At 34.6% G+C, this 23,200-nt stretch overlaps 1 protein-coding gene across 1 annotated transcript in view; it reads right to left on the bottom strand.

Annotated features, from left to right (window-relative positions):
- The window catches only part of Tecrl (trans-2,3-enoyl-CoA reductase like), a 77,769-nt gene extending 62,094 nt beyond the window's left edge, over nucleotides 1-15,675 (bottom strand). Inside the window, exons 1-2 of the mRNA XM_048446316.3 lie at nucleotides 15,267-15,675; nucleotides 2,478-2,529 (exon numbers count right to left, since the gene is read on the bottom strand). Coding sequence (XP_048302273.3) covers nucleotides 2,478-2,529; nucleotides 15,267-15,494 — 280 coding nt within the window. The 5' untranslated portion in view covers nucleotides 15,495-15,675. The remainder of the gene's footprint in view (nucleotides 1-2,477; nucleotides 2,530-15,266) is intronic.
- Between the last annotated feature and the right edge of the window lie 7,525 nt (nucleotides 15,676-23,200).

The following is a 23,200-nucleotide window of genomic DNA, read 5'->3' as shown; positions in this document are numbered from 1 at the left end:
CTATTAATCTACATTTTGTCATGTGGTTCTTTAACTGTCTTTTATTCTATATGTCCAACTCTCTCTGTATCTTCCTGGTGTTTTTCAAGCACATAGATTCTTTCTTTAAAGATTTATTTATGTATTACAAATACAGTGTTCTACCTGCACAAATGTCTTTCTGCTAGGACCTCTGGAAGAACAGCCTGTGCGTTTAAGCTCTGGACCATCTGCCCAATCCTGGCACTTGGATTATGTCTGAATTCTTCTCTCTGCCTGGAAGTTCCCCCCATAACCTCTCCTACATAGTATTGGCCATTCAGCTTTTAATTAAACCAATGACAGTGACACATCTTCACATAGTCTAAACAGGTGTCCCACAACAAGAGACACTTAGGGAAAAGTAGGAGTGAAATAAATACTAATAGAGAAGTATTATTTTAAAAATATACTATATGAGTGTATAGAGATATTATAATGAAAATCTGTTGCACAGTAAGCATTCTAATGAGTTAAGATTAAAAAAAGATTTTTTTCCGTTTAGAAACATCGTTTTCTATGAGGAATAGTTTATTTATTCATTTACTTATTTATGACATTAGAAATTTGAATTTTAAACTCCAAGGCATGAAGGCATGATAAGAAGTTAATTTAGTATCAGAATATAAAGTTTGTAAGCTGTGAAGTTAGTGGATTTGCATGCATAAAATTATTTTTTATTATATATTTAAGGAAGCATGTGTAATATCTATTTTAAATTTTGAGTTTAAAGTCATAAACCAATAAATAATAATTTTTGAAAACATATTAACTTAACATAGAGTTGAAATGGTTCCTTAATATTTTTCTTATATAATAGAACAATTTATAAAAACTGAAAACAGTCAAAATTTTATAATATAGTACAAATAAAAAAAATCTAGAAAATAGTCTTTAATATTTACATAAAAAGCACTGTATGAATAAGGTTATTTTATTGTTTAGTATAATATATTGTAATATAGCCTCCTAAATATTAGAACTATGAGTGTGAAAAATTAATTAACAGCTGTTCATAAAACTGAAATCTTATTAAATGTGATCACACTTTTGCCAGTTGGGTATTTCTCAAATACTGTACAAATTCTTCTTATTTTTAAGTCACTTTCAAAAGTCTTCTTCTTTAATTACTATTCTTCCTTGTCTGAACTTCTGACATTTTGAAGTTTAGTATTCCAATTACTGGCTTAATGTGATATGTGCTTTCTCCTAAGATTATACTAGCTCTAAATAAATGGACATAGAGTAGAAATAACCCAGAAATATTATGTGAATAACCAGAGTAATTATCTGCATAGATTATATAATTAGATAAAAATTAATTTTTCTCTACTTTCTTACAATGTAGCTCACTGTGGCTTAAACTTTAGAGTCACAAGTTCATTAACCTTATAGGCAGGGTTTAAAGGCATGTACTATCACATCTGATGGTTGAAAAAAATTTCATGGTTTAAAACATAAATGCTTAAGAAATTTTGTATTTTACAAAAACATTGGCCCACAGTGACAGAGACTTTCACTCTCAAGTTAGTGCTAGAACAATGAATCCAGGAAAGCTACGGGAACATCCCTTACTTTGTTTGTTCTTGGATCTTGGTGGAATGCCCGATTCATTCCTTTCAACATATTCAAACCTAATGTCTATAAGGCAAAACATCAGAACTTGCCTTCCCAAAACAACTTAGATAGTAAATAGTTTTCCAATAATTATGGTCCTCATTGTATATGCTTCTCATCAACACATTATAAAGAAATTCCCCAAACATGTTTGCATATTTTGATTGTATTAACTAATTGTTCCTTGTTACATATTTTGTTCTTTAAAATGCATACTGAATATTCTATATGAGTCTTTTCTACATATGATATTACTGCTTAAGTTGCCACTTTGCTACTCCTTACATTGTTACATAACCATATCATAGAATGATTATGTACGAACCTGTATATCAATAAATATTTCCTAAAATAATTTATTGATTTTTTTGTTTTTACCCTCAAATTTTACTTAATACCTCAACATAATAAATTATGAATTAAAATATTTTTCCAACTCACATAGTTCTCTTGAATAAAAAATGACAGAAAATGCATCTTAAAAATGAATACAAGGACAGAAGTCTAATGAAATATATTAAACCACAAGGCATTATATTAAACCTCAAGCTGTATTTTTCTCAGAATACAGTTTAGTGGCTAAGCAGATGACTCTTGAACATATGGAATGGAGCTCCTTCCCCAGTACTGACAAAAAACTGCTGAATATTAAAACATCAATTAAAGTATGAAGTGAGAGAATTATTTTATTCACGAATTACTAAGTACAGAATTATTAATGATATCTGTTTCAAAACATAGCTTCCATATATTTGTTCTATAGACAAACTTTTCTATTAAAGAAAAATTTTAGCCAATTTGAAAATAAATCAACATAAATTTTCATATATAAAAGTACTTACATGCTTTGTGAAATTTTTGTTTGACATCATGAATAGTTGATGTTTGAGGTACCTAAAAGAAGGAAATACAATTATAAAAAAACATAATTTCTGCTATACAAATATTTAAGACAAAATGTTAACGGTAGTAAAATATCTGCAAATTTATATTTCTGAATAATTTTTAAATTCTACACTAACAATTATTATAACAGTGATATAATATTTAATAAACATTTGTATAAAGCAATAGTAGTCTAATTCCAATCAATGTATTCCTCTAAAATATATTTTAAAAACTTTATTTATTAAAAACATTTGGTTTCAATCTTCGGCCATCGAGAGAATATTGAGTAAAAATATGACTATTCTCAAATGTAAAAGGAATTATTGAGAGACAGGTGCTGGAGGATGTGAATTGAGGCATAGAGGAGTTTGAATAGAAAAATTTTAGTACATAGGACTATCATGAGATAAGTCATTTGCATGATCTCATTACTGATTGTATGCTAAATATTTTATTCAAACTCTCACTGAATATACTAAAAGTGCACAAAACATATAGAAGGTGAATTATATAATGGGTTGACAATCTTTTAGCCATAATTACTGAAAATATCTCACTTTAAATATGAATTCAATTGGGCTGGAGAGATGGCTCAGTGGTTAAGAGCTTTGCCTGCAGGGAACCCTGACTGCTCTTAGGACTAGAGAGGGAGGGGGAGGGGGGATGGGGAGGGAACAGGGAGGCAGGGAGGAGGTGGAAATTTTTAATAAATAAATAAATAAATTTAAAAAAAAGAATAAAGAAAACTCTGTAATTTTCAATACAAAAAATTGAAAATTTTCTTTCAATTGTCAAGGTTAGAAAAATAAAAGCCATGTGGTGACCAAGGCAATACTGACTTGTGGTATTTATGCACTGTTCTTTTGACTGGAGCTGCTCAAACCTTCAGAGAATAGAGGTCTACAAACAATTTGAAATAAACCTTGCCTTCTCTGTCTGGATAAATCATTTTTCCATGTGAAGTTATTTTTAATGTTAAAAAGATATCTGGAAATATTGTTGCTGTCTTTCAATAAACAAAAGATCCCTAAAAAAAAAAGTTTCTGAGTTCAATTCCCAGCAACCACATGGTGGCTCACAACCATCTGTAATGAGGTCTGCTGCTCTCTTCTGGCCTGCAGGCATATACACAGAATATTGTATACATAATAAACAAATATATTTAGAAAAAATAATTCAATTTAGTTTTATTTATTTATTGAAAAATTATTGAAGCAAACAGTCGCATCTTAATACATCAAGCCATCATAGTATTTCTGAATTTTCTATTTATACCAAAGATCTGAGCTCAAAATCCCTTTTACCATTCATTTATTATGCTTATAAACAAGCCTTCAAAACACATCTTAATGAGCACTTATTACAGTGTTACAGCTTCTTCTGAGTTTTGTATCTAGACCAGCTTGAAGGCTAATGGCTGAGATGATCCAGCCTCACAGGACAATCCATAATCAGGATTTTACCATAATCTTAAATTTTCTTTGGGTCTCACAAGATTATCACCGCCCCTGATAAGCAAGAAGTAGCCTAGAAAACTACATCTATATCCCCCCCACAAAAAAAAAAAAGATTGCAGATGTTTGTCTTTGATTAGTGTGTTGGTTACAAGTTTTTGTAGACAATGGTCAAGAAAAAAAACCTAAAGAAAGAAGATTACATTCAGAATTCTTGTGTCTAAAAGAAAAAAAAAGAAATGATGTGGGAGAATGCTCTTGTACACTTTAAAAATTTTTCACTCCTATTTGTTTAATAAAACACTGATTGGTCGGTAATCAGGCAGGAAGTGTAAGTGGGTTAACCAGACAAGGAGAATTATGGGAAGAGGAAAGAAAGAGTTCAGTCACCAAACAGAAGCAGAGGAATGAAGATGAAAATGCCTCATTGAGAAAAGGTACCAAGCTACATAGTTAAACATTGACAGGAATGTTGGGTTAATTTACATTGTATGATCAAGTTAATAATAAGCTTAAGCTAATAGGCTTATAGTTTATAATCAATATAAGCCTCTTTGTGTTTCTTTGGGACTGAACAGCTATGGGACCAAGAGGGATAGAAACTTTCATCTACATTGCAGCTTGCTTTGTTCAGCAGTGTGCACAGGAGATTGTTGGAATGTATGATGTTTAAATGTAGGCATGTTTATTTTATTTGATTAATTTCTAAATATGGATATTTGAAATAGTTAAATAAAATATGCATAAGAAATCATGCACAAAATAATCCTCCATGTGGTTTGTGTTGTATTATATTTTAGCCACAAATAAACAATGAATATGTCTAGTCTATTTTACCTAATTCATAAATAAAATTCATAGCTTAATGAAACTATGATCAATATTTTGGTATTGTTAAGAGTTTTACATTAGCGACAGCTGCCACCCTTAGTGAGGACCCAGGGAGACTGCCTGTGCTCTCTTTCCACTACTTCATTTTTATCTCATTAATTATTCTTATACACTCCACTGCCAGTTCCTCAATTCATCCTCCTAATCTACACACTTCTCCATCGTACTCAGCTGCCACTCCTGCTACGGGCACAGAGATCTTCATCTGCTATATTCCTTAGCCATTCTACCCATTCCTTTGTAACTATTCCTCTAGTCAGACCTTTTCCCTAGAGTCCCATCAGCAGAGTTGCTTCCTCCATTTTAGTCCTCCTAGGGTACAATAATCCTTTCTTAGCTGCCCACTTCAGCCTCTCTCCAAGACCATCCTATTTCCTTGATTCACTGTCATCTGTAGTAGGCCTTGTTCTGACCTTATGACATAGAACTGGATCCCAACCACTACTTAAAAAACCCCAATATTCAATCCCTATGAATATCTGACAGCCACTACCACACAATTAACTGATCTGGGAATGCTTGAAATATGAACCTAGAATTGCAACCAGTACTTTAGAGCTGTGACCAGTTGGAATCTAAACATTAAAACTCAAGAGTTACTCCAAGACTGAAAACTAAACACCATTCTACTAATATGCAACCCTTCAGGCTGAATAATAGCTATCAAGGAACTGAACACCAATATAACACCAAGAAATAGCATAAATGTTTTAACTCCAAATACAAAGATACAAGTACAAAAACAAACAAATAAGAAAACATGCCTTCTTCGAAACCAGGGCCACTATTTTAAATTTCTCTGGAAAACTAATTTAGCTGAAGCATTAGACAAGGATTTTAAAATAGAAACTATGAACAGTGTGTCAGGAACTTCAAAAAGGTTGTGCATAAGAACTTCAATGAAGACTTTGTAAAAAACAGAGTTGAATGAAATAAGGAAAACAATTCAATAAATGAACATATCACTGGATAAAGAAATGAAAAATTAAAGAAAGGAAAAATTGAAATAAATTTGAAATAAAAAAACTCAGGAAGTAAGATTGAAAAAAAAGCTAAGTGAAAACTTCTCCAAGAGTTGAAGGAAGTGGGAGAGATCATTTCAGGTCTTGATGAGAAGGCAGAAGAAACAGACAAAACAAAGCAAAAAAATTCAAAGCAGTGAAAGCTTTTGAATGTTAAATAAATTCCCAGTAGATTCTCGAGGGTTTACTGAAAATTTTTAACTTCCAGATAATTTTTCAGAATCTTCTAAACATCACAGAAACCAAGTCATTGTTATAAGTCATTCAAATATACAACGAAAGAAATAAAGACCCCCCCACACATTGGAAACTCTAAAAGTCTCTTCATTAATGTTTCCTATAATAAAGCAATCACACTAATATGCAAGCAAGATAGAGTATTCTAATGGAACTAAAAATGTGCATCTTAAAATTTTGCAGATTGTAGTTGAGGCTTTGAACATCGTTGGTTTGCCAACATTCAAGTTAGTGAAAACAAGGTTTTCATATGCAAGAAATCAAAATTGTGACTGCATTCACCATCTGTGGTCTGTTTCTAGAAAACTATTCATACTATCATTGCTTGAAAAACTATATTTTTGTCATTTTTTGAGAACTCTTAAAATTGAATGAATATCCATGAAGTACTGCCAATAATACCTTCCTTAAAATAAGAATTAAATGGTTAACATCAGCCATTTCAAACCATTTGTTAGAAAATTTCAATATTGAACTAGAAATCATCAGCAAACATTTGAATAATTATGCTCCTAAGTACAGAAGAAGACAGAAGAAAGACAGTTGAACATACATGATTAAATAGTGAGGTGTAAAAGCACTCCCATGCACATAGAAACCCACATACTCAAACACTCAGTGCAAGGGTTCTTGACGGGTGAGAACTGTGTCTTGCACAGTCCAAAAGTTGCTGCAGAAGTACCTTCCACTACTTCAGCCAATAGTCGCTGAAACACGAGCCCACAGTGTTACAGGAGCGCCTTCCGCTCCAGCCAATAGCCGCTAAAATACCAGCCCACTAGGGCGTGGTATATTTCTCTTTAAAAGAAGAGCAGCAAGCTCGGCTCGGCCTCTTGGTTCAGGCGCTTGGTTCCGGCTCCTGCTCCCAGCTCCTGTTCCAGCGAATAGGCTCCCTTCCTGATGGTTTATGGTATATGTAAGTTTTACCCCCCAAAATAAATACCCCTTTAAAACATAACTGGTGTAGGATTGATTCGCCATTAAAAAGTAGCAAACCCAGGACCCAGGAAAATGGAACAGCAGCAGCTGTAAATATCTATTACAAATGTGATAATACGTTGAAAATTTTATAATTTAAAAGAATTTCTTTAGCAAGCAAGTAATATTTTACTACTGAGCAGAATTTAGCTAGTTAAAAAACAGATAACAAATACATATAAACTAAGTTTCATAACTTCTAGGACTTCCTCAACATTTTATAGAGCAGCAGGGATTTTTAGTTTGAATGCAATTGACACCAAATTATGGATATATAAAAACTTCAGGATATATAATATTTGATTTTAAATTAATTAAATTTTAATTATTAATTAAGAAATAGTGGAACAGATCAAATAAATCCAATCATCTACAGTCTTACTTTGGTAAAGAATATCTATTTCTATGTTGCTAGGGATGTAGATGAGGACACAGGCTTGCTTAGGAGGCATGGAAGCCTCTGTTTGATCCCCAGCACCCCATAAACTAGGTATAATTGGTACTCCTATATTCCTTGCACTAAAGAGGTAAAGGTAAAGTGATCAAACATTCAAGGTCCACTTCAGAAACATTGCTAGTTTTGTACAACCCTGAGTTACATGATATCATTTCAAGGGGAGGGTGAAATTACAGGTTGTGAGGGCAGATCACAAGGCATACAACAGAACCCAGTTTTAGAGTTTATTAGCACAGCACTAGGGAAGCAGAGGCAGATGGATCTCTGGATCTCTGTGTGTTCAGGGCCAGTGTGGACTACAAAAGTTTGTTTCAGGACAGGCTCCAAAGTTATATAGGGAAACCCTGTCTGGAAAAAAGAACAGGAAAAAAAAAGGAAGGAAGGGAGGGAGGGGGAGGAAGGAGGGAGGGAGGGAGAGAGGGAGGAAAGGAGGAAGGAAGGAAGGAAAAGAATTTATAGTTTATTAATAGAGAAGAGAGTGATAAGAGGGTGGGTGCTCAGGTCTCTCTGAAACATGGTGGAGGAAGAGAGCAAGGTGAAGGGCATGTCTAGCTTTTAAGAGCCATCTAGCTCATGCACACAAGGGCTTACATTGTTGTGCCAATGTATACATCATTTGATCAAGCCACATGTATATCATGTACAGTTTGAGGACCTGGGTGGCTTTATAAGTTTTTTTTTAATATTTGATGGTTCATGTGTGGCCATGAAACTTGGAAGTGCCAGTGCATGGGTTGGCTAAGCATTCTGCCAGAGCACTGGCAACTTTGGGTGGTGGAAATGATAACAGAGGGTGCATAATATTTGTAGTTCATTAAATGTACTTTTTTATAAACTCAGTATATGTAAAAATGAGCTGTTCACATATATACATATTTATGTGTGTGTGTATGTACTTATTTAAGCATATGTTCTCCCATCCTAAAACATTTATATATTATAGTAATCCTTCAACTGATACCAAATATGCCATTTCGTTAAAAAGTTGAGGATTAATATGTATGTCAATTTCTTTAAAATATGAATCCTAAAAGTTTCAAACTACATTCATCTGAATAAATATTATTATAAACAGTACCATAGGAGTACCAATAGATTATGTGAAAATTTCACTAGAAGTATAGCTTAAAACCAAAAAAAGAATAAAAGCCAGAATAGAACAATGTAACAGAAATTAAATTATTTTTGAAGTTCTCCCATCTTCAGAGTAGAATTAGCATCACATTTGTATTGACTTGGTTTTAAACTCTAATTAAATTAAGTTCAGATTATAACTAGCTTACATTTGGTGACATATAAATGAGAAGGAGGTAATAAATTCATGCTCAGCAATACATAGACCTATACAGACAAATAAGGAAATCATTAAGACAGCAATTTATCAAATACTTTGCTAGAAGAAATTACTAATTATGCTAGAGTATGAGTTTTAAAATCACATAATCGATGATTGTAGCGTTATAAGCCTTGAAACAGAAGTTTTAAGTTTTATTTTAGAAGTTATAAAAGCACACATTATGAAAAATTAAATGGCCACAAGACAGAAGGTCAGTTAATAATTTCTGTTTTATTAAAGTGAAAAGAAACAGAAGTACAGCATTCCTTTGCTGAGAAGAAATAATACCAGATGCCCAGAACATTGCAAATAAATCCCTTGAAAAGAGAGCATGTGATATTCATAGATATCCTGCCACAAAAGACGGGTGGGTTCAGGTTACTTCCTTAAATCCTAGAAGATCAACAGGGATTATTTAATGACCTTCAGTTTGAAAATCCACCAATAAAACCTGATACCTTAGTGCTTGGAGCCTGAGAAGTTTGCAAGTGGGAAACTGAAGTAGGTAACAACACCTAGCTGTCTTTCCTGTCTATGTCCTCTACGGTGGTTCTACAGCAATACAGCTTCTTTCAAAGTCTGTAAGAACAACAAGGTAGTGCACTTAGAGGAGATAACTGTTGATTTGAGAAACTGCCATTACTGTCAGAGATACCAGCGTGATAATCCTTCCTTTGGACACAATGAGTGGAAGAGATTTCTATAGCTATTCTAAATTTCCTCTGTTAAAAAAAATGATAGAGGACTTGCCTAACAAGCAAAAGGTCCTGGGCTTTATCCTCAGCTCCACCCAGTCCAAAATAAATAAATAAATAAATAAATAAATTTCTAAAAAAAAAAAAAAGCCTTGTGTAAAACTATTTGTACAGGATGATCATTTATAAAAATAAAAATATTTGAAGAGTATGAAACATCTTTGGTATGCAGTGTATACAGTCTTCCCTAAACTTGGTTTCTGGCATTTCCTCACATATTATTATGCATTGATGTCCAGGTTTTATATCAAATGGATATAATGTTCACAACGATCTGAGGCACTTCCTGTCATTTCCTTTGATCTAGCACTCAGTTGCTTTAAATACCTAATGCATGGCAAATGATAAGTAAACATTTAACATGCTTTAGCTTTTAGAGAATAATGAGAAGAATAAAGATTCTGCAGATATACAATAAATGTACTATACAGAATCTCTTATTTTAATTTCTTAATCCATGGGTGACAAAATACATGATGCAGAACCCATTAAAATAGAGGGACAAACACATGTTGAAGAAAGTGTATATAAGAAGGTAAGAAAGGAAGAAAAAGGAAGTTAGGGAATGGAAAAACAAAAAGGAAATAGCAGCCTTTAGGATTATGGAACTGCAAAGAATTCTGAGGGTACTTGACAATAGACAATTCAACAAACTTAATGAGTATACCTTCACATAATAGTCTAACTAGAAAATGTTTAATTCCATAACTCAGAAAATGGAGAGAAGTGTGGAGACTCAAAAATGTTAGCCTATTTCTGCCTTGTCTGAAGGTTAGAGAGTTTGAGGTTGCTCAAAATTGTTGACAAGAACCAGGAGTACACATCCTGACCCAAGATGTGGTTACTGGCTTACTTGCTTGTTTTGACATTAAGATGGCTCATACAGATAGATACACTCCACCCTAAAAAATGGTCAGGAGGTGCAAACAGACTGCTTCTTCTTTTGAAAGGAGACATTTGACCTTGGGAGTGGTTGCCTTCAGGATATTTGGTCTAGGGTGAGTTCACTGCCTAAACAACAAAATGCTAATAACTTAATATCTCAAAGTATTGAAGCAATTAACAACTTGAGTTGTGCTTTGTATCATGTTAAAGAAGAAGTATTTTGTTGCCTTCTTCCCCCTTTTGTATTGGGGTAAAAAGTGCACAGAAAATTAAGTGGAGGGATTTCAGTATTCACTGGAATTCTCACCTGGTTTCACTATTTTTCTGGTAAGTGGTATTTTTGCCAAATCTGGTCTCTGACAGAAATAGAATTTACAATAAAACAGAAAGGAATAAGCTTGGAAGAAACAGGTAGAATGTTGGGGATGCTGATAAAAGGTGGATGAAAAGAAACAGTAGTTTTTTAGTGGCATAAATGTGAAATTTCAAAGAGAAAGAAGAGGCAAAATCAGTGTTAGGAAATTGTTATAGCCATGTTAGAGCAGAATAACTTAAGAAGCAAGCATGCTGTATAATTTACACAAAGTATTTAAAGTGCTACTATCCACAGCTATGAATTTTCAGAATTTCTGGATATTATTTAAAGGCACAGTTTTTTTTTTTCTGTTGTTGTTGGGTTGTTTCATTGTTGTTGTTGCTGTTATTGTTGTTGTTTTGAGACAGGGTTTCTCTGTGTAGCCCTTGATGTCCTAGAACTAGATCTTGTAGCCCAGGTTGACCTTGAACTCACAGAGATCCTGTGTCTGCCTCCCAAGGGCTGATTAAAGGCATGCACCACCACTGACTGACTAAATAAAGGTGATTTAATTCTACTATTGTGTCCACTGTTGAACAGTAACTCATTTGTGGAACATGGTGGTGATGTGTCTGTGGTGTGTTAGCACTTAATTTCTATAAAATTTTTAGAAAGATTCTGTTGGGGAAAAAGAGTAAACAAAAGAAAAAAATAAAGGGACCTCATGCTCCTTTGATCAAGGATCAAATAAAAGAGAATGGGAGGATACGGGAAGACTGATCACTTTCACAGTGCTATATCTTGGCTCTGCTCTTGAATTTGTGACTTAACAGCAGATAAGCTTGTGATATTTTTAAATACAGGAGACAATGACAGGAGCTAAATGTTAATAATTCACTATTTTCTCCAAATATATTTTCATGAAGACATTAGATTTTGATGTCCCAGTAATTTCTTAGAAATGATACTTAATGTATTTGAAATTTCATCTTTTTATCATTATTAATTACTTCTATTATTTTAGTCATTCATGAAAATATGTTAGTTAAATAAAAGTACTTAGCTGATTCATTAAACTCAAGATAGACTTTGTTATCAGAATAAAATAGTCTACTGGCTAATTACACATTAATTTAAAGGTAAATTATATTCAACCATCTTTGAGAAAATAAGGAGGCATACTTCATTTAATGGAATGATTTGAAGCAATGTCTTTGTCTGGGAATAAATTTACATTTACTTTACTTACAGCGTGATTTAAAAAATAGGAAATGATTATTTTTTCGTTATAAAACTTTAATTTCAAATTATCACATCAGAATAAGACAGCACTATCCAGTCTCTAATTTTGAATAGGTATCATTTACTAAATTCCTATCGATTGATTAAAACTGTGCCAAGCATTGTTCTAAATGCAAAAGATGTTGAAGTGAAATAAACAATAAAACCTCTGGTGTTGGGAATCCAAGATACTACAGTCAGACCAAATAAAACAAGAAAAGAAAAAAAAACGTTATACAGCAACATTTGTAGAAAATGAAAAAAATAAATAAAAAGCATGTTGGCAAAGATTGAAGATTCAACAATCAGAAAGAGCCTGTGGGAAAATGTGACAGATAAAAACTGAAAGGAAAGGAAGTCATGGCCCAGTTGCCAGGTGGAGTGTATTATCTGACACGATTTAACAGCTAGCTCTGGTTTCCATGTAGGGAATCCACTGCAGGTGATAATGACATGCAGGGTGAAGATGTAGGCATGCTGGCAGTAGAAGTGGCAGGAATTTGTCAGCGCAGGGGTATACTTTGAAGGTATTGTCAAGAAGATTGATTGTGTGTGGAGCATGAGATTAGGAGATGAGTCACAACTCCCAGGAGTGTCGGTGGGGGATGGAGTGTGGAGATTTATTTGGAGGGCAGTTTCTATTTACAAACTTGGAGATCTCTATGGAAGCTAATTAACAGAAGATCAACATAGAGTCCACTTGTGGTATTTAAAAATGCTAATTGAAAACTAAAGATATCAAAAGTAGTATCAAACCATTAATGTTAATAAAATTAAATTTGCTAGCCTTTTTTCTTAGAGTTTATCTTCACAAACATTTTCTCTCCAAATCATGAGTACAATTAAAATAATTTGGTTCATATTAGATTTAAGGCACTAGTCTAAGACGTCCCATATACTATCTGCTTCAGATATACTAAATTAAGTATGACTATAAAAGATACAGTTAGACAGAAAATAATAAAGGCGGTGATGATAGATGGCTGATAGTTTTGAAAACAAATACCTAATGTGTCAGATGATGAATTAGCAAAGATAAAAGGTAGTCAAGGAAATATTCTAAAATAAAATAATTTTGTAATTCAACACAAATGTCTTGAGATGATTTCTAATTGATTAATAACAGAACATGCTGCAAATCTACTGTGACAATATGATAGTGAGGACTGGGACTCAGCAGTCTTTGTCACTGTGCTCTGGCGAATCAGTGAGTTCCAGTTCTTAGAAGTGAGGAAGAAAAAGAACCAGTGCAATAATTAGGATCAAATAAGAGTGGAGGAGCACTGACAATATGAACACTTGAAGAAAGTAATAGAAGAAACAAAACACATCATACCCCAGAATTTTCATGAGAAAGACAATAAAGCATAAAACTAACAAAAAAATTACTCTTTATTATGAAAAAATTAATAAAAATAATAAAAATGCAAATTCATTCATATCTCTTTTCTATCATGCACCTTCATCAATATGGGGCATTCACCAAATTATTAAATAAAAATAACAAAAGAAGACAAAAGAACAAAAAGGAAATCCTCAATGTAAAAACAGAAATTAATATGTCAAAATGTTATAGCTTGAAAAGATGTGTCAGTTGGTAGGAGGTGGCTGACATAACACATTCTCTGATCTGGGTTGAATCTCCCATAAGAAAGAAAAAAGAATAAAAGAACAATGCTACAATGGATTAAGTATAGCTATTTCTATAATATTTTACTACTACAGAGGCAAATCCAAGGATTATTAGAGTTCAAGTGTGAAATTCTTAAGATAGCAACTTTCAGATTTTTTTATTTCTTTCCAATTTAACTTTATGCAAGTGAAATTTATTGTCATTTCCTCACAGAAAATATTAAGTATGAAAGCAATAATTAGAAAGTGTTTAATTTCTTACGATTTAAGGTATAAATTCTTAACTTTTTTCCTTCCATTTTGTTCTTTTCTTTATTCTGTCTTCTGTACTTTTAATACATTCAGACATTTGGATAGTAAAATATTGCAAACGTCAGCTGTCTTTGGCAAGGTTTAAAGTTTTAACAGTTTTCTCATTCCTGAAAACACTGTTTCACAAAGCAACCAAAACACACTTATATTAAACAGAAACTTATTATATGAAATCTATGTATCAAATTTTCCTTTACATAAAACACAGAAATAACTTACAGAAATATGGATGTATATGATTTGTAATTATATGGAAATAGATTATTGGAGACTCCTAAGTGTTACCTGTGATCTGAATTAAAATGCAACAACTTAACGTTTATTTTTCACCTAAAAGTAAATAAAGTTGTTCAACTAGTAAGTTGCCTATAATATAATAGCTACTAAGTTTGAAAATATATACTGTTTTGAACAGTTCTGAAGAGCACTGAACAATGTTTATCCGGCAGCCCACCTGGAACATGGTTAAATGGAGCAACTTATTGGATACTTTGTTTAGACAAACAACAAATATTTATATTTCTATAAAAAAGAAACAATTTTTATGGACAACATCACTCTTGTAATAAATTAAAGTTATTGTCTCTTCATGTTAAGAGAAACATATTGGTATGTGATTAATGTACTAGTGTCTCCAGGGTTCATGCTACAATTTTCTAATCTAAGATATTCAGAATTCATCATTCCTTGTGAAACATCTGTGTATGCAGATGTGGAATGATGGCACATTAACTAAGCTATACTCTTCCAGAATTTGAAGACTGTTTTAAAAAGGTGGAACTTTTAGAAAAGCAAACAACTCAAAACAATGTGCTAAAATGCCTACATTTTAGATACATGATAAATACTTTTTACCTTTTGTGCTCTTTATTTCCTGGTTTTTACGAACACTGTTAAATGGCGTACATTTTATTGCTATAAAGCATGAATAAAAAATCAATGCAATTTGTGTTTTTCTAAATATTTACTCCTAGATTATGGACAGCAGAGCAGGAAAGGAAGTCAAATATTAATTAAATGATAATTTTAAAGCACATGTGAAAATGTAGAAAATGTTTCTTGCTGTAATGGTAAATAAGGCATCTTTTTGTTCACTCATAAAACTATGTTAAGAATTAGAAATACATTTATTAAAGTTCTGTTGGCAAAATGAGCAGTCAATAATTTGTGCCTAAGAAGAAACATTTAAAAAGATAAATAAAGCTTACCTTATCCACAACACATATCTGTTTTCTTGTATGAGCATCCAGTATTTCAATCTCAAAGTGAGTGGTTTTAGAAAGTTTGAGTGTTCGGGTTGCCTTTAGCGGGCCTGCTGAGAGTACAAGTTGTGACAGAGAGTGAAAATTTCTTGTATTATTCTTCATTGTGGACTGTGGAAGTCCCTGGAATAAAAATTCCCTCTTGCGTTCCAGGGACTTGTGCCTTTTGAACATTGTGTGAACTAGCAGGGGAATCTGGCATGTAAAGAGGAGCCACTTGCGGGAGGGCTCCCTGTTCACCCGTTAAATACTGCTGCGGGAGTCCCGAGAGGTCAAGTGGCATGCCATTCCAGCAGTCTAGTTTTATTTAGCAGGCTTGAAAACAATGACTGATCTGATTTCTATATTTAACACTATTGAGGACTGCTGCAGAGAAGAGCATTGCCTTCTGCATTTGAATTATTTCTTGCTTTCTCCTTTTATCTCTGCTTCTTATGAGTACTCTTATCTGAAATTCCGAAGCAAAAAAAAGAACAGAGTGTTTTCATTATCTCCCGATTCTGGGTACAGTAATCTCCAAAACCTATTACATACTGGCTCATATTCATATATATTATACTTCGGCATAGTGACACCTTATGAGATGAATTACAAAACTGCGAAGTATTACATAACACATTTTAATTCTGCCTACAGTTAAGGTCATTGCATATGGTATGAATATACTTGTAGGATGAGTTTCACTTCGTGACAGACTTAGTGACTGTAGCCAAGAATGGGAAACAGCATGTGTTTTAACCATGTGACTACATCAGAGACAAACTGGGATCCATTTGAATAGTAGTCTGCAAAAGTGCAAAAAATTCTACATCTATACACATATATAATTCATGTATATATGTGAAGAATTATATACCTATCTATGTATATATATATGTGTGTATATGTATGTGTGTTTGTGTGTGTTAGTACAAGATGTGATAACTTGAGAGACTGATACATGTGACAGACATTAAGAGAAAATTCTGTGTTTACCCTGAATTGTTTGAACCAAAACAAACACACAAAATTGTAGTTGTAAAATGAAGAACTAGACACTATATTATGATTAGACACTATTATTAATACAAATTATCAGTGGCAATTGTTTGTTTGTAAAGGAAGTAAAGTTAAAGAAACTGCAGAAACAGTAAGTGTAAAAAGACTCATTTTATACTTGGGCCAGCCAGATGATTCTGCAAAAAGAAAGTACAGCTAAGCCTGACAACCGAAGTAAGAGCCCCAGAACCCACGTGATAAGAGGAGGAAACTAAGATTGCAAATTGCCCTCTGTCTTCCATATTCATTCCAACACCTAACACACACACACACTATAATTTAAAGATTAGAAGAACCAAAGTATGCTCTTCTCAAAGTCTGTGCAAAATTGATTTCAAAATGTAAAATATAATATCATAACCTACCCAGCGATATAATATCAGTAATAGCAGAAAAGAAAACAGAGGAAAAACGATCTGGAAAGTCATAACTTTAATTATGAAAATTGTAAAATCATATGTATTAATTTGTGATAATTTCTTAAGTTTATCATATGAGAAAATGAAAAACAAATAAATTTTGCAGCTAACCTTTTTATTTTATATAAATGAAGTAATTCTGAATGCAATGTGCCTCATTTTTTCTTAGTTGATTTATAATATTGATAATTCAATTAACCATGACTCATTACATACCTAACACCAGCAAATTAATAAAATTTATAATTATTCTGAAAACTGATAATAAAGTCAATGATTAACTAGAATCTTCACTCTAATGAGACACAGTTATAATAAGGTGTAAGTGAATTTTCAAAAGAAACATAATTTTTCTAGCATTGTCTTTCTTGTCTACGTATAGAACTACAATAAAAATCAGTTCTCTTCCTATTTACAGAAAATTTATTTGTGCTCATGTTTTTATTAATCTAATTTTATTTTTGTGTGTATATGTGTATGCCTGTTTGACTGTATGTACTCCAGTGCAGGTGCCCACTGGTTTCAGAAGAAGGTTTGGGTCTTCTGCACCCACAGTCAGAGGCAAGAGTAAGTAACTTGTTGTGCATGCTTAGAATCAAATGGAGGTCCTATGCAAGAGCAGGGAGTGCCCTTACCAGCTGGTCCATCTCTCCAGTGTTGGTAGAGGGCCTGCTTGTTTGTTCCAGTCTCCCAGCAAACTTAGCCCCGAAATAACCACACAGAAACTGTATTAGTTAAATCACTGTTTGGCCTGTTAGCTCTAATTTCTTATTGGCTAAATCTTACATATGAATTTCATCCATCTTTGTTAATATGTGTATCACCTACACACGCAAAGTTCTAGCATGTCTATCTCTGGCGGTGGATCCATGGCATCCCTTAACTCCAGCACTTCACTAATTCACTTCCTTAAGTTATTGAACTGTGTAGATCAATAATAATATATAGAAGTATTTTTGAGTTATTTGTGTGAGAATGAGTTTGTGCATATGAGCAGAATACCCAGAGACCAGAACAACAGACACCACAGAAGTCAGACATAAAGGAGTTGTGAACATGGAAAAGAAGTCTAGTCCTTGTAACAACAATATTTACTTGTAGCTGCTAAGTCATCTCTTCTGACCTGTAAAAGTTCGTATATGATTCTTTGCCCTACTACAACACACTCTTAGTATATTGAAATTGAAGAAGGAATTTTAATAGAATATGATTAAAATATTTATGGTTTATTTTCAAGATCAGGTTCTATATTTCAAAATCTGAGATTGGAAAAATCAATATTATCTTGTGCACATTAGAATAGTCATATATAGAACGTAACTTTAACCAAACAAGGGAAAGACCTGTATGAAAAGAACTTTAAATCTTTGAAGAAAAAAAAAATTGAAGAAGACACCAGAAAATGGAAACGTCTCCCATGCTCTTGTGTAGGTAGAGTTAACATAATAAAAATGGCAATCTTTCCAAAAGCAGTCTACAGTTTCAATGCAATGCCCATCAAAATTCCAGAAAAATTCTTCAGAGACCTCAAAAGAACAATACTCAAGTTCATATGAAAAAAAAAAAAACAAAACAAAACCAGGAAAGCCAAAATAATCCTTTACAATAAAGGAACTTCTAGCGGTTTTTTCTGGAGGTTCCACCTTCCCTGTCTTCAAACTCTACTGTAGTGCTTCAGTACTGAAAACAACTTGGTATTGGCATAAAAAAGACGGAAGGACCAATGGAATTGAACCGAAGATCTGGATATCAATCTGCACACCTATAAACACATGATTTTTAGTAAAGAAGCTAAAAATCTTAAATGATAAAAATAAAGCATATTTAATAAGTGATGCTGGCATAACTGGGATCAACAAGTAGAAGAATGCAAATAAATTCATATCTATTTCCATGCACAAAACTCAAGTCAAAGTGGATCAAAGATCTCAACATAAAGCCAACTGCACAGGAGAAGAGAAAGGGGGAATTACACTTAGATGCAATGGCACAGGCACAAAAGAACACTTCCCAAATGAACATAACCTTTAATTAATTTGAGTAAATACCTAAGAATGTGATTCCTGATTTGCTTGGTAGGTTTTCATTCAGTTTTTTACAGGAGAATAAATAAATGACAGAAAAAATATTTTAGAGATTTGGAAACCTTCTGTAATGCATTCCAATTCCACCTACAATAATCTTTTCTTATAATAATTTGTCTTTTATCTTCTTTCTACAGAAGGGACCAGGTTTGGAAGAGGTTCAATTTCACTGTTCTCTGTACATCTTTATCTCTAGGAACATAGCTAACTGTTTCAGGCATTCTCTCTTTAATTGTTCCTCTGGTATTTTTCCTTTACTCCTCTCTTTCCTTCCTACATCCCCCACATCACTAAGTGTTTTCACCACATTCAGCCTCATTTTCTAACTAGAAGACGTGTCAACACTACTTACCGTCTTTCTCATTTCTGCCAAACTCATCTAAATATAATTTATTTTCACTTCTTATAGCTGTTTGTAGCATCATAATGTCAAGTTCTCCCCAGAACCCACTCACCCCAAAGATATAATAGTCTGTCCTTTGAATATTACTTTAATTCCCTGCCTCCTACCCTCTCTTGCTCCTCCTGCTTATCCTTCTCTCCATATTGCCCCATTTCATTTCTTTCTTCTCTCCCTTCTTCCACGTCTCTTCTTTCATTTTTATCTGTCCTTATCTTTTCCCTGTTTGCCTGCTTCATTATTCTGGTATAATTATATTTATAGAAATACTGTCTTTCCTTTTTCACCAAAGTTGGCTTTCATGTTACAGGGCCTTTAGGAAGACTTAGAGCTGAGCAGAATGCAATCATTTCCGAGTACTGTAACCTCCTAAGTAATGTCTACTCATCAATAATTTGATTTTGGTGGGGACAGTAGCTTTTTTATCTTTCTGATATACTTTTCTAACTTTAATTTGTTTAAATAGATAATATAGAGCAAACTATTCTAACCATCTCAATTTACCAGTACATCTCTATAAATTTGTACCCTGTTTTCCTTATATCTTATGAGAGATTACTATGTGAAATCATAAGTATGACCAGTTTGTAATGTCTGTGGGACCCTCACCCCTTATTCTCAAAGCGGCAAGAAGAAATTTCATAGCAGAATGTTTTCCCAGGAAGATAGTGGCCTTCCCCTCTCCCACCCAGTATGTTCTGAGCACAAGGTCACTTAGCTCAACCCAGCCAGTCACCTGGTACAGGCTGATAAAGATGGCCTAACTAAAAAAGAGTGGCCTTGCTCTAAAAACAAGGAAAAAGCTGACTTAACAGAATGTGAGGGATCAAAAGTCCTTGTACTCATGCCAAAGCATCTTCAAAGATTCTCTTTGTAGTTATGCCTTTAAAAGCTTACCCCACAGAGGAGATACAACTCCTCTCTACCTTGTTGTAACAGGGATGGAGATGAGTACCAAACATGTTTGTATTATGCTGATTAAACCTTGCTTATTACTGTCTGGGCCTCTCTATTGTTCTCTCTCTGGGGGTGATGATCTGGGAACAACAATGTCTTCATCTCCAGTTCCTTAGACTACAACCCTGTGGGCATGAAATTTGTCATCTGTGGGGAATGGAGGAAATTCTGGGTTAGTGTGGATCTTTGTGTGTTAATGTGTATTTTGATATCTGTGTGGACTGTCCACAATTCTGAGAACAATGACCTGTTGTAAATTGGCCATTCAAAAACAATAGCCAAGGAATAGGATTCCCTTGGGAATTCTAGTATTAGTGCTGATAGTTGATTGATCAGTGTGTGCACAAACTAAAACCTGCAGGTCCTGCCCACTGGATGTCTATAGTCTGAGACTGCTAAGTTCCAGAGACGACTTCGTACTAAGACATGCCATGTGCTTTACCTAATAAATGGCTCTGAGATTCTGGGTTGTGGTGGTTAGAGAACTCTACAGGAACCAGCTAATTTTGGATATCTCTATGTGTCTGCTATTTATTATTTGTTCATTGTTTCTAGCCAGGGTCCTGGAACATAAACCAGGTGAGATATGACAGCCTATTACATGAATTATTATTACCTCTTTGTTTTCAAAGTTTATTAAATTATGAAAGTTTCCATTTCCGCCCCTCCTCCCAACACCCTCCCACTCCCCCACTCCCCCTCCTCCTCCCTCTCTATCCCTTAGAGCAGTCAGGGCTTCCAGCCCTGTGGGAAGTTCAAGTTCCTCCCCCCTCCCTCCAGGTCCAGGAAGGTGAGTATCCAAACAGACTGGATCCCAAAAATCCAGTATATGCAGAGGAAACAAGTCCCAGTGTCATTGTCAATGGCTTTTCAGAAAGGCTCCAGGCCAGCCACATTCAGAGAATCCGGCCACATTCAGAAAATCTGGTTGGATCACATGCTCATTCAGTCCCAGTCCAACTGGCCTTGGTGAACTCTCATTAGATCAGTCCCATTGTATCAGTGGGTGATCGCACCCCTCGCGGTCCTGAGTTTTTTTTCATGTTCTTCCTCCTTCTGCTCCTCATTTGGACCATGGGGGGCTCAATCCGGTGCTCCAATGTGGGTATCGGTCTGTATCGCCATTCATCGTCGGATGAAGGATCTATGGTGATAGGCAAAATCATCATCAGTATGGTTATAGGCCAAGGCCGGTTCAGGCACCCTCTCCTCTGTCCAGAGAACAATCTGGGGATCTCTCCTTGGACCTGGGATCCCATTTATAGTCAAGTCTCTTGTAAACCCTAAAATGACTCCCTTAGTTGAGATATATTCTTCCCTGATCCCATATCCATCCTTCCTCCCTCCCCCCATCTCAGTCCCCCGAGTTTTCCCCATTCCTCCCCTACTCCCTTCTCTCTAACCCTCTCCCCTTCCAACAACCCTCCCACCCCCCCCCCCATGCACCCGAGGTTACCTAGGACTCTTGACTATTTCCCACCTCCTGGCGGATAGCTAAATAATCTTCATCAGGTTCGTCTTCTTATTTAGCTTCTCTAGGATCACGAATAATAGGCTCAAAGACCTTTAATTATGGTTAGAATCCACTTATGAGTGAATACATACCGTGTTCCTCTTTTTGGGTCTGGCTTACCTCACTCAGTAAAGCGTTTTCTATGTCCATCCATTTGCATGCAAAATTCAAGATGTCATTATTTTTTACCGCTGAGTAAAACTCTAGTGTATATATGTTCCACACCTTCTTTAACTATTCTTCTATTGAGGGGCACTTAGGTTGTTTCCAGGTTCTGGCTATTACAAATAGTGCTGCTATGAACATAGTTGAACAAACGCTTTTGTAGTATGTTTGGGCATCTCTAGGGTATATTCCCAAGAGAGGAATTGCTGGGTCCTGAGGGAGGTTGACTCCCAGTTTCCTGAGAAACCTCCACACTGATTTCCAAAGTGGCTGCACAAGTTTGCATTCCCACCAACAATGGATGAGTGTTCCCCTCATTCCACATCCCCTCCAGCATAGGCTATCATTGGTGTTTTTGACTTTAGCTAATCTGGCCCGTGTAAAATGGTATCTCATAGTTGTTTTGATTTGCATTTCCCTGATGGCTAAGGATGTTGAGCATGACCTTAGGTGTCTTTTGGCCATTCAGAGTTCTTCTGTTGAGAATTCTCTGTTCAGATCAGCACCCCATTTTTTAATTGGGTTGATTAGAGTTTTATTGTCTAGTTTCTTGAGTTCTTTGTATATTTTGGAGATCAAATCTTTGTCTGATGAGGGGTTTGTGAAGATCTTGTATTTTATTGGTTATGCTTGATTCTGTAGTCTCCGTTCGTTTACCTAGGTTTTCCATATCCAGCCGGTTCTCGGTTTGTGTTTTCTTCATTGCCTCCATTTCAGTTTTTAATTCTTGGACTGTTTCCTTTACCTGTTTGATTGTTTGTTCTTGGTTTCTCAGGGTATCATTCACGGATTTACTTATTTCTTCAAACTTTTTGTTATATTTCTCATCTATTTCTATACTCATTTCTTCAAACTTTTTGTTATATTTCTCATCCAATTCTTTAAGGGAGTTATTAATATCCTGTTTAAGGGACTCTATTGCTTTCATAATGGCACTTTTTTCCAGTTCTTCTGGGTTAAGATGTTCAAGTCCTTCTGTTGTAGGGTCCTTGGGATCTGGTGTTTTCATGTTGTTTTTCAGATTGTTGGATGAGGTCTTGCCTTGGCGTCTGCCCATCTTTCTTCAAATGCTCTCTATTGGAACTTCTGGTACCGGGTCAGGTTTCCTTCTTGGGCAGGGACTTCACTGACAGAATGCCCACCTTTCCTCAGGCAGGCTATTGAAGCACAGGCACTCCCTATTTCCGGTATGCGCTTACAATTTTATGGCCCCAGGGGGAAGGGAGAAATATAGGAATTCGTACCTGGATGGGAGCTGGGATGGCAGGCAGGAGGGGGGAGCCAGCAGTGCAGGGTGACCTGGG

This window comes from Myodes glareolus, chromosome 8 (genome assembly GCF_982192425.1).
Source record: "Myodes glareolus chromosome 8, mMyoGla1.1, whole genome shotgun sequence".
In the NCBI taxonomy this organism is placed as follows: Eukaryota; Metazoa; Chordata; class Mammalia; order Rodentia; family Cricetidae; genus Myodes; species Myodes glareolus.
This window is presented reverse-complemented; position numbering and strand designations above follow the sequence as displayed.